The sequence below is a fragment of the Dicentrarchus labrax genome, unplaced genomic scaffold, assembly GCF_905237075.1.
Source record: "Dicentrarchus labrax unplaced genomic scaffold, dlabrax2021, whole genome shotgun sequence".
NCBI classification, from domain to species: Eukaryota; Metazoa; Chordata; class Actinopteri; family Moronidae; genus Dicentrarchus; species Dicentrarchus labrax.
Window position 1 is genome coordinate 21,530,986 of NW_026136707.1, and position 12,743 is coordinate 21,543,728.

Genomic DNA, 12,743 nt, shown 5'->3' on the forward strand with positions numbered 1-12,743 from the left:
AATACATTGATTTATTAATATATTGAAAATATTTTCCCATGCCATTGTTGTCAACAACTATCTGAACAGACCATTGTTATGATATTACAGATCGTGGTCTGGCCAGAAGTGTAATATACTAAAAACTTTAATGGACAAGGAGCAGATTTCTGCCCTCTGTATTTACACTGCCCAATGTGGATTTCATTTTCTTTCAAGATGTTGAATTACTTACTCAACTCGTTGAAAACGGTCCTCTTCCTTCTCTCCAAGGCAGTGGATAGCTACGTCTCTGTGTACTTCAGTTGTATTGGGCTATTTAAGAAAAAGGAAAAAAAGTATCAAAAGAAAGTAACTTACCAAATATAATCTGAATTGGTAACTGTCAACAAAGATAAACCTATTTATCTAATTTCCATACCTCGAGAAGCATGTCTTTTATATGTCTGATTGTCACTCCTGTAGCTCCTGTCCTTGATGAGACAACATCCATCACTTTTGATGTGCAATGGTCAAGTCTGGCCATTTTCTCTGGAATTCTTTATTTATCTGTAGACCACACAAACGGAGGATTCAGAATTTTGTTCCAAGTAGTCGCTCTCCATAGGGGCAACTTGGAACCAAAGATCAGGCAATAAGACGGGCCAGTCAAGTACCCTGCTAAATTATTAATATTTATCCAGTTTAATACATACAAACAACAGCGTAGTTTACAGCTAAACACATAAGAAGTATCATTCTATTCCTCTACATGGCTCAAATAAAAAGCTCTCTCAAGCTTAGCCGATTTGCCAAATAAAACTTAATAATTTGTATCCACTGCTATGCTACACTGAAGGGTAGGATGGCTAAACTACGCTGCTAAATATGACTAGCCTTAACTATGTTTATTAGTACAACATATACCATTAACTGTATTAACAGATGTAGCCTATTCACAAGTCCACTGCTGGTCAAATCACAATTGAGAATATGCCCAAAATCTTGTAAGAATTTATTTGCAAATAAAATGATACTCACCTCAAACATGTCCTTTGTATATCGTATTCACTCAGCCTACAGGTCCTTAACTGTCTGAATTAGCCCAGGCATGTGATGTGGCTAGGGGAGGGGACTTGAAATGCTGAACTCAGGGTGGAGAAAAATTAAGTTATTAAGCAAATCTTATTAAGTTATTACATTGACTTTTGTTTTGAACCAATTAACGCAGAAATGTTAGTTCAAATTATGCACAATATGAAGTTGCTTTAATTACCAACATTATCATATCGACACAACTAAACACAACTTCAGTATATTAGAATTTTTAACTTGCAATCATGCATTTAATTAAGTGGTAATAATTGAGTTACTTAATAAATTAGTTACTTTATATTGACAATATGTGCAGCATCAGTAAATGAATGCATCACAGTGCAAATGTACTTACGTAAGTGAACACATCACTGCCTACAATTCCTAGATGAAATATATAACATATTCAAGCTATTACATCAGTGCAATACAAAACTAGATCTACCACAACTGTTTATAAGATTAACAGCTCAGCATCCGCTTATATGCGAAAGACTTATGACTTAATAAACAGCAGTGATGTACTGTGATTTGAGATGCGCTCATTGGCTGAGCAGTTCAGTGCAAATCATCTGTAGTAGGAAACAATGGCACAAAAATTTGTATCAGAAGAGATTGTAAGCGAGAATGAGTCACTGCAGTAATAATCTTGATCCATATTTGATTAGCACTGCCTTGTTTAACAGTTTGATCTAAGTCTTGTGTGCTGCTCTGGACAGACTCACTGAGAATGGCTTGTATATCACAAGGTAGCCACGCACCACAGCATATCTTACTTTATCGTCTATTTTACTCAAAATGGGACCATAATTTTACAAAATGAACATCATGCTGTATGGAAGAAAACCTGAAACTAGCAATTTAGACATTAAACTCAGAAACAGTTTCAGAGCTAATTCATCGAGTGATAAGTACTGTCATTTTTCACAGTCCAACCACCTGCTAAATTGTCTTTAAAGCAAATACAATTAATATGCAGTTAAAAGAATAGCCCATCGAAAAGAGTACTTGTAAGCATTATTGGCAAATGTGACCTTGAAGTATGTGTTATTATATTATGCAATATTTGATCTTGTACATTGATGGAATGGAAGATATTGTCCTCTATTTAGAAAGACGATTGAAAATCCAATGATGGAAAAGAATGCTATTGAAAATGTTTTAAATAAAACAGCATTATTATCTGGGACACACCGGCACACGCATGCCCAGTGTATGATAATGTGTCATGTGATATGCATTTTCAGGCGTGTTGGTATGGGCGAACATTATTTCTGAAATGCTGCTAAAACACTTGGATGGAGATTTTTGTTTTAAACCACTGTTTTAAAATGAAATCATAATTAGTGTGGATGTAGCCTATGGTACCTTTGACAGAGTTGTCCTGAGTAATGAAAAACCTACTAACAATAGCAAAAGTAATTAAATTACCCTTTCAATTCAAGTTTTGGTCAAACTAAGATTAAAAATGATGCAGAAGAAGAACTTGGAGCTGATGATGCCATCTTGGATAAACAGACAAAGAACATGAAGAGTTCCACTGGCCCAACCTCACAGATAAATAACCCTTTTATTCAGCTGCAGAGGCGTTGTCTCATTCCATGTAATGCAACACACACACACACACACACACACACACACACACACACACACACACACACACACACACACACACACACACTCTTACACACACCCATACTGATGATCCTCTGGCTTATCAAACTGCCAAACCATGAGCGATTATGCCATTTAATGCTGCATCTGGCTCACCGCTGTGTTTGCTGAAAAAGACACAGGTGTGCACCTCTAGGACACAGACGAAGACAAACCATACTGAGCACTTTATACTATATTTTATTACAGCGTCCGTAACAAACAAGTTATTTTTTCCCCAGGGTGTTTCATTGGTAGAATTTGCTGTAAATGGCAACCCTGTATTCATGTTAGTAGTGTAATGGAGACCAGCAAATAGAGAGTGCAATCTGTTCAGTGCCTATAGAGAGGAGTGAGGAGGGGCACATAGTGGTGAGAGTGCTTCAAATTACCATCCACTGGAGGCCTCTGCAAAAATGCTGGTTGTCTAGGTTTGGCAAAGTTGGAAGAGCAGCTGGCAATTGGAAATGATCACTCAGAGACTAAACTTGGGTGACACCGGAGGCTACGCAGTCAGAAAATGGAAAGTCTTAAATATTTCTGCTTAAATGTTAATTTATCAGCGGAAATAGTTAAAGTAATGATGAATACTGTACGATGGATAAAAGAGCACTGATTTTCTGTCCCTACAGTGGTGCTGCTTTCTTCCCACACTGCACTGACATGCATGTAAAAATATATCATAGGAAAAGATAATTACTGCCTAGAAATCTCTGTTTCCTGGTGGAAGACAATAGTTCGAATTAGTTGCGCTTTGTTAGTCACCATTAATATGTCGTCGTATTAAGATGTAAATGGTAATTTGAGAACTAGTTATTGTTGGGTGAATGCAGGTGGTTCCCACCCCTACATTTCCTGTTGCATCTAAGAATTTTCCCTGCTAACCATGCCAAGTGTGAAGTGCCATATATCTATTATTAGCACATCAGACACCGAATTGACTTCCTAGGGTGGGAAGGGCTGTCAGCAAGAGGGCAAAGCCATAAAAACAGCCAATTTAATGTGGACATCCAATTTAAAGTTTTAGGAGGGGGTCTCAAGGCTCATGGCCACAGGCAGAGTTCACTGAAGTATCATCAGCCTTTTAGTCTAGGGATTATCCTCTCTTTCTTCGTGCTTTCTCCCGCTAATGCAGCATGCTCCTCTTTCCAAGTTCTTGCTGAGAAATTAATTGCGACTTCACATGAAACAAAGCGAAGAACTTCATGCTATGTTCATGAAAAAACACCAGCACTGTGCTAAATCTCGGGTTTATGGTAACCGAATTGTAAAAAAAAAAAGGCTTTAAATGAGGATCCCTGTGGATTGTTGCTTTGCTTGGAGTGCAACACCTCTAGCTGTCCAGCTGCCTTGGGCTGCTTCAGCCAAGATAACTGTGGTAATAGGCTCTGTGTCAATTGTAGAGGGGGAGGGGGAGCAGATAAAGAGTGCTTGAAAAGCTCCAAGTGGGAGGGAAATTCTTTATATACCTTGTTGCACTGATGCCCTACCCTTTCACCCCAAAGGCACATCTGCTTGAACACGTCTTCTAAACCAAATAAAGATATAAACACCTCAGATTGTGTCTCAGCTGTAGAAACAATCACCATCAGCAATAAAACCCTTCTAACTTTTCACTCTCTCCTCATCGTGCTGACCAACTGTCAGCAGAGAGCCAGAAAATTAACCGAGTCTCCACACACAGACAGGTTTTCTCTGTGTCATGTAGACCTGCACTCACATTGAAGGCCATTACTCCGTTCAGAGCAGGTATAGGGCATCAATCAGTCTGTCATGAGGTGATGCAGGGGGAGGCATTTCCCACTTGAACATGAGAGGAAGCCCTACTAAATTCCACTCTCAGACAGACAGGGAGTAATTCTTGGCCAGACTTCAAAAGGCAGATTCTCCTATTTTGGAATGAAATTTAAAGTCCTGGGCAGCCTGGCTGTCCTGCAGGAAGAATCTGTCAGTTGCAGCTAAATGTGACCCTACTGGATTTTAGGGAAAGTAAATGAAACAGAAGCAATTAAACTTATGCCAGCAACCAGAAGTCGGTAAAGTGATTAATTAAACAGAGCAACTGAGCAGAACAGGAGTGGTAGCCGTGTCACAGGGTCACTTCATGATAAGGCTTGGCCCTTGAGTTTTGAAGACTTGTTCAGACTCAGTGAAGTTCTGACTCATTAACTGTGTACGACAAGAACTCATATCACCTATTGCGATTGGTGCACTGGACTGAAACAGAGGAAAACTTAATTTGGCATGAATCTAGGTTTTCGGAATTTTTTTTTTCTCTTACAATTACAAATGTTGCATTGCAAGATTTCACCTTTCATTAATATTTAACACCAACGTTTGGTTTCTTCAATTAAATGTGCAAAACATCTAGGTGTTATAACTTCATTTCTAAAAGTAAAGTGCATATCTGCTCTAGGGAGCTGCATCTGCAGGCTTTTACTGTCTCCTACATTAAATAAAGCTAAATCCATTTGTGATCTGCACCATTCAGCCCTGCCTAGACAGCAGAGAGTATTCCTGTAACGAGACAGGACTCAAGAGGACTTGACAAGTTTTGAAGTCGAAAAGATACAACTGCTTTGGGAAAGGAGAAATATTGCTTTCAAATGATGATGAAAGTTAAATGATAGACATTAATGTGTGATGCTTTGCCCTTTGGCATGGAATTAAATAAAAATAAAAAGTTGAAGTACATTTTACAGTTCATTTCAAAAAGACAACTGGAAGCATTGTTGAAGTAATCACCAAATGAAGGTTTAAGCATTTCTTTGCCAGACAGCTACAGTGTAGTTCATGAGTTCAGCAGTGCTTAATAATGCAAAACAAGCAACAGAAGGCAAGTTTGAATGATGTATGTTGGTCGAACCTTCAACAGAATCACATTTTCAAATCAGTCATTCCCAATCTAAGTTGACAGAAATGGATCCAAACTTTTTGGGACATCGCTGTCTCAGATAAAGGTGTTCAGTACATGTATGAATGACAATGGCAATCTTCTCGATGACCGAATCAGTAGCTTTTGCATCAGAGCTCCCCTCGCTGGTGAGTGACAGTGCCGACATTCAAATGTCGACTCCAGGCAGTCACCCTGTGTAGATCCCAGCTGAGCTGACACAATCTATTGCGTTGTTGCACTGAAAGTTTTTATGGGCGTACAAGAAAGGAACTTTGTCCATTTGGGACACTGATACACAAAGCTAATGCACTGCTCCTGACTGACCTCAGTTCAGCCTTGAAATTTTTAAGTAGTTTGGTCTGTTGTCAGTTCAGGATAAAACACAAATACTCTTTTGAACTACAACAGTTTCCTAACATTAAACAAAAATATAAATGCTACCTTGACGAGATGTTAATCCATTAAACCTAATGAATCCAAGACATTTAATCTGGGTAGGTAAAGTTACTTTCTGATCCAGGTAATCCACAAATATGGTATGTGCCTGAACACTGGTGGACTCTACTACTCTACTCTATCTTTAAAACATGATAAAGTGCCCTCTACAGTGGCCCAATGTGCAAAAAAACATGATAAAGTGCCATCTAGGGTGCCCTTCTAGTGGAGAAAACATCACGCAGTGCACTAATGGGTGTCCTTAAAATGGTGAAAACGTAATGAATACCCTCTATGGTGTCCTTTCAGTGTAGAAAACAGGATGCAGGACACTAATGAGTGCCCTTAAATTGGGAAAAAAAAAAAAATCCCTCATAGAGTGCCCTATAAAATAGAGAAAATGTGATGTAGGCTATATGAGCCTATATAGGCTGTAAAATGTTGCCCTATAAAATGTGTTAACTAACTAAATGGCCTGGTGCCCCGGCGCATGCAGCTGGTGCCCTTTATATTTGGACAGCCTGAGTACGCCACTGTGACTAAACAGACATGATCTACTGCCACAGTCCTAATTGATTATAAGTAGTATTGACATGCTGCTGAGGCTCAGCTGAAGTTAGAAGATAAATGAAAAAGTGTTGATATCAGATAGAAAGCTGAACTTTATAGCAGCAGTCTCTGGGGGAGAAAAAAGGGGGCTCAAACTGCAATGTTGACCTGGAGATGAAACCTTCTACTAATGTAATACAGTAGTCATGAGAGCATGAAAGTGCCAATGTTACCTGGGTCTGCAGACCTATAAAAAGGTGGCATGTGGCATGCATTACCCAGGTCACAGGGGGACAAATATTTATCTTGGTTTTGTGTTGTCAACTCTGCCTAGTGCATGGCTCAGTGAATAAACAGCATTTTCAAGTCCGACCATCTGAACTCTTATGTTGCCTCTCCAGGACATCAACATTGTTGTTTTCCCATCATTCCTGTGCAGCAATAACTTTGTTTTGGCTGTTAGCTGGTTAGGTTGCAGTTATGATTTGGACTTCAGCAGGATTTTAATATAAAATTGACAGAACCCTGAGAGCCCTCCCTTACTAGTGATCTGCTTGCACCAGCTTGAATACAGGCATTGTAGTACATTATCAAGGGCAGGCAGGATCAGCATCATACCGTTAAGACAGCATGAATGAAGAACAAATCGCCATGACTCAATTCATCCTGGCTGCTTTGCACCACAAAAGACTGGCTGATGTCATTTGAGTTGGAGGAACAGCTTCAGTTTCACATCATGCCACATCACTGAACCCCCACCACGTATCCTGCTGCATCCAATTTCCCTTTCTGTTTACTACAGCAACACTATAAATGATGTCTATCATTTTCACTTTGATACTTTTCATTACTTGGTAATATGGATTTTATTTTTTAAATTACCAGAAGACTTTGATATTCTGGCCAGCGTGACATTTTTGCAGCTCACAGCTTGATGCTGTTGCGATCCAGATGATTATACCCAAAGCGGAAACCTTCAACCTAATTTTACACTTACATACACTTTGATCAGAGGTGTGACATTTTTGGAATACAAGGAGAGTTGTCAGCTTTGTTCAGAAGTGCAACAGCCTTTCGCATGTAAAGTGTAAACCTCTAGCTGTTTGACTCAGAGAACTTGACTCAGAGATTTTAAAGGCTTAACAGCAACAAAACAGACTGTCTGTTGTTTTGATTTTTTTTCATGATTAGATGAGGGATTTAGAGTAGCAAGGTCTTACCGGATGTGACAACTCTTCTCACTATAATACATGTAGCCATGTCTTAATTTCCATGTTTCTTGAAACGTGAGGGAAACTGGCAGCCCTGTTTGATCCACAGTTTCTCACGCCAGAATCTCAGTTGTATGCTCTTGAATCTCAATCATATCATTGGTTCCAAATTAAACTCTTAGTCCTCATTTAGAAACAAGTAAATACCATTGACTGTATATATAAGGTAAATACATGAGGTGGCAATTATACAATAAACATTTTAGACCAGTTCAGATTCAACATGAATAGCCTCATATTGTCAGACATGGATAACACTCTCTGAAAAACATGTACACACACTTACTAATGACTAATGCCACTGAGGCTCATCAGGTGGTTTATGGCGATGAAGAGTTGCTCCACAGCATTAGAGCATGTTATCCTTTCTTTGGCATCAAACTTGAGCGTGTTTTCCAGCGAATCTAAATACTGCTCTTAGTAGCAGGGACTCACAAGTGGTACTTCTGGAAGAGGCCTGGAAATACTGCATTTGGTCACAAAGTAAATAACACTTCATTCCACCTCACTTTAAATAAACAAATTTTCTGAGTGTGTTTGCTTCAGTCAGAACATATTTATAAATACGTGTAAAATGTATGAGTCGTCACCGTAAAACTAATTTTAAACATTGCAAAGTACTGCACACTACTGACTACCCATCTGAACTGAAAACATACATAATCCAATTCATTCTTTAACATTTTCTAAACAGAAGCAATTACACATTTAGTTAGTGGTTAGTTGGTAGTAGTATGTTCTTATAAATGAATTAAAACTGCAATAAAGTATGAAATGAACCCACTGGGATAGAGTCAAACCCAATAGAATAATACAATATGAAATATAAGCTCATAAAACAAGTGTAGGATGCAGAAAATACCAACAAGAACTGATAAAATCCTCGTAAAGGGAGGCGGGAGGTGAAAGTCTGCTGCAGGACTGGCTTTGATTAAATGTATTGACCGACACTGCCGCTGTGTGGCGCAACAGAGTATTGCATTTAAATAGAGGTAGGTACCAATGTACAATCAGTGTTTCCTGTCGGAGTGTGAAAGCTGATGGTAAAGCCCGTAAAATCAAAAAGCCTGTGCTATCTTTAGCGACATATCAAGTACAGTTTTGAACAGTTGAAAAACGTAAATGAGACGTATATCTTAGCTCATAGTGGCTGCGGGACTTTGTGATGTTTGTTCTGAATGTGTCTGCTGTGTTTTCAGAGCCAGTTGACCTTATTTCATCGTAACTTTCCCATGTACGCCACAGAGCCACTGTGGTAAAACCGAGGAGTGAGACCTCTTTATTTCATCCTTCTCTAGTGTGTAAGTAAACATTGACCTAATATAGCATTTAAGCCAGTAAAGACTAGTTAATTACTGATTTAAAATCGTGAATAGGTGATATTATTATGAGAGATTTAGCTAGTTTAACGTAGCTAGTCCCTAGCTACGTTAGGCTGTGTTATAGTTCGCTGTTGTTTTTCTCCTTGCAGGTAAAAGACTATGAGTAAAGAGTCCAGAATGAGGGCAACGATAAACCAGAAGCTGACAGAGATGGGGGAACGAGAGAGGTGAGATAAACAAACAGCTTGTTTTTAATAAGTAGTTAACGTTAATGCTATTTAACGACGTCAAATAGCTGTGTGTTATTATCCGCCTACATGCTGCGTCAGTATTGTGACTAACTGCTGATGAAAGTTAAGCCATTGTTTTACAGCTAAATACGTTTTCTGTCTTCAGATAGGTGTCTATTTTACTATATTTCTCATTAGATATTGTTTAAAGATGTGCAATAACACACCTCTGTAGTATTGTGAAGGGTTATCAGCTACTTTATTCCTTTTTGTTCAGCAAAGACGTGAGGAACTAACCTGGCATATTGTATGAATATAGAATATGTGTAGCTGCTCCAGGCCATAGGGACGATATTCAGCTGTCAGATTTAAATATACTGCACATGTATGTCTTGATATTCTCAACATATCAGACTATACTTCAGGCCTACGTCAAATAACTCCTCCAGGCTAGGAGGGAGACTGCTGCTGCAATCCCTGATTCATTTTTCTGGCACACAAAGACGCATCACTCTGCATAATCTGAACAGTGCATATCTCAACATCACAGAGAGAATGTGAGAGAGGATATGTTGTATTCAGGATGCCACTGTTGACTATGTCAGCATAGGACAGACACGTGCCTGCTATACTTTCACACGTTTGCATCTTATTGACAGGCTGAAGGAGCTACTGAGGGCCAAACTCACTGAGTGTGGATGGAAGGACCAGATGAAAGCTCACTGCAAAGGTACACATTACAGTACTGTTGTTAAAACACATAACGTAAATGGTCATTGATTTGCTGCTATTGGTTGACTCCCAAACAAACCGAAAGATGTTGTCATCTGCTTACTTGTCCGTCTTGTGAACCTTATATATATATATATATATATATATATACACTTTAAAGGACCGTGCACGTTTATTGCGTACATAACTTTGAGGTTTAAGTCATATTTAAAGAGTTTAAATTATATTACATACATTACATTTTCTGCATTTTTATACTGATCGTAAGTCAAAATATAGGTCTGTTTTACACACTATTGATATACACAGACCTTTTACAGCATCATGAATTGTTACTGACTTAACTGAGATAACAAATGTGTTTACAGAGCTATCAGTAAGTATAACCATAATAACAGGTTCCAGTTTAGATTATTACATTGTGATGCAGTTTCACATGTTAAGACATATCTGTATCAACTGTAACTGTTGGTCTGTCAGAGCAAAACAAACTCACAGGAATCAAAAGTATTACTGCAATACTTCAAAAAGCTGTGTTGTGTGAGAACTGTGTTTTAAAAGTCAAACAGGCCCTTTTCCCAGCAGACATTTGGACTTTTCATAGTAGGAAAAACACAGGTGCAAAAAATAAAATGAATGATGGTGATCTCTGATCTATCCAGATGTCCCTGTAAGTTGTGGCAGTGAACAATATCAGGAGCCTGAAACTGAAGCTAAATGGAATTCGGCCATCATAAATTGTATTATTTGCACCTGTGTTTTTTCTATGTGGCATATGGAAATGTTGTGAAAAGGCCCTATTGTGCCATGTGTCTAGAACGTAAACAGAAGTTCTATCAATAACATGACTGATATGTATTTCCTCACTTTGTTCTGCCATTGAAGCATGAGTCAGCTCTACAACTAAACTGAGCAAATCACAACTTCCTTCAGAGCTTTAAGAGCAGAGACTGTTTAGGACATAATAAAGTATATCACATATTTGACTGTTGAAACTTAAGTGCAGCGGTTCCTTCTGTGGAACTCTTATTAGGCTGCACACGCTGCATGGAGCAGTGCTGTTTGTGTGTTTTGTGATTTTTAAGCATTCTTAACATATCATCCACTTTTTGTCTGTAGAAGTAATCAAAGAAAAAGGCTTTGAGCACGTCACTGTGGAGGACCTGGTGGTAGAGATCACTCCTAAAGGAAGAGGTATCTTAACATGACTATTTGGAAGAACTGAAGAGATTTTGTGCAGCTTGTATTGCCATGCTCGTCTCATTTTCACTGCTAACCACGCTTGATTCCTAGAAATCTATCCTAAAAGACAACATTGTTAAATACATGTTTAAGTAATATACACACCGCTACATTGCAAACAGAACACTTAGGCTTTGCTATTCATCCATCAAAGAGGACACAGAGATGCCAGTTAGTTCACAGTAGCCTCAGTAGAAAGTGATGCAGTCACAAGATGTTATGTTTCCAGTAATGGATGTATGATGGTGTGTGGTGTGAGTGTATATACAGGAGTTTTGCAGCACCACTTGCATTAGATTGTATCTGTGTGAAAAAATAAGTCCTAGTCATGGATATCTTTCTCTCTTGCAGCTTTGGTGCCAGACAGCGTCAAGAAAGAGCTTCTCCACAGAATAAGAGCCTTTTTAGCTCAGCATGCCACCTAATTTTAACATTTCCTTAGACCACTAACTTGCCTATACTATCATGATAAAGAATATTTTTAATGAATTGATTTACTTGAATTTTAAAGATTTCCTTTTCATTAAATTGAATTTTCAGTGTAATACTGATACACGCTTAGCTATTTGGTTGCATGTATTTACAAATTCTGTTGCTACTGTTGTCACGTATTTGTAAATGCACTTACTTTGCACATTTAGTTCCTCCGTGTATGAGATATGGTATTTAAATAAAGCGTTTGATTTGTTGGACTTGAGTGGACTTTCAAAACAATAATAATAATATTTGAATAGAAGTTTTAACTGTCCTGACTTTATTCTCTTCATTCAAACATTTGTTGCAGTTCTTGTTTTAAATAGAAATACAATGACTGCTGAGTTTTTTTTTCAGTTCCTTTCTGGTACCTATAATTGGGAATCTGCCGATACAGTAATGATATCACTTAATCCGATTGTTAGTATTGTAGGTCCAAGTCTAATTTTAAATGGTAATTTTATTGTTTTTTTAATGTGGTATTGAGTGGATACATAGTTACTGATTGCATGATTGTATTTGGTATCATTATGATGCAACCCGTGAAGTAAATCCTGAAAAATATCATTAATGCAACTGACTAAAAACTAACTTGTTTAATTTAGATGGTCAGTGTATGAAGTTCATTTCAAGGTGAAATTAGATCTATTAGTGAATCTATAGAAGTAAATCCTGATATGTTGTCTGTGAGGACCACAGTGGTGTTGAAGGTTAGACAAGCGAGCCAGAAGGTTGCCGGTTCAATTCTCTGGACCAACAAGATAAATCTGGGTGGGTACACGACCCCTCCCTCATTATCACCACTGAGGTTCCCTTGCAAGACCCCAACTGCCCCGGTGGAGCTGCTCAGTGGACAACAGATCCAGACTGGTTGTACTGGGCAGCT

At 38.4% G+C, this 12,743-nt stretch overlaps 1 protein-coding gene across 3 annotated transcripts; it reads left to right on the forward strand.

Annotated features, from left to right (window-relative positions):
- The first annotated feature begins 8,856 nt into the window (after positions 1 to 8,856).
- eny2 (ENY2 transcription and export complex 2 subunit) lies at positions 8,857 to 12,075 on the forward strand. Of its 3 annotated transcripts, none has more exons than XM_051407405.1 (6): positions 8,857 to 8,900; positions 9,057 to 9,158; positions 9,329 to 9,406; positions 10,069 to 10,139; positions 11,261 to 11,335; positions 11,735 to 12,075. In XM_051407405.1, exons 3-6 carry the CDS (start codon positions 9,339 to 9,341, stop codon positions 11,806 to 11,808), a joined length of 288 nt encoding a protein of 95 aa, XP_051263365.1. In that variant the 5' UTR covers positions 8,857 to 8,900; positions 9,057 to 9,158; positions 9,329 to 9,338; the 3' UTR covers positions 11,809 to 12,075. The 3 variants fall into 3 exon arrangements, with proteins under 3 accessions (XP_051263365.1, XP_051263367.1, XP_051263366.1); XM_051407407.1 differs by having other exon boundaries at positions 8,866 to 8,975; XM_051407406.1 differs by having other exon boundaries at positions 8,873 to 9,158.
- The last annotated feature ends 668 nt before the right edge of the window (positions 12,076 to 12,743 follow it).

Bases quoted from the DNA above. Each gene is read 5' to 3' on its own strand.
- eny2 (XM_051407405.1), top strand. From the start codon at position 9,339: ATGAGTAAAGAGTCCAGAATGAGGGCAACGATAAACCAGAAGCTGACA. The intron at 9,407-10,068 runs GTGAGATAAACA...TCTTATTGACAG, and splicing joins GAGATGGGGGAACGAGAGAG to GCTGAAGGAGCTACTGAGGG. The intron at 11,336-11,734 runs GTATCTTAACAT...TCTCTCTTGCAG, and splicing joins GATCACTCCTAAAGGAAGAG to CTTTGGTGCCAGACAGCGTC.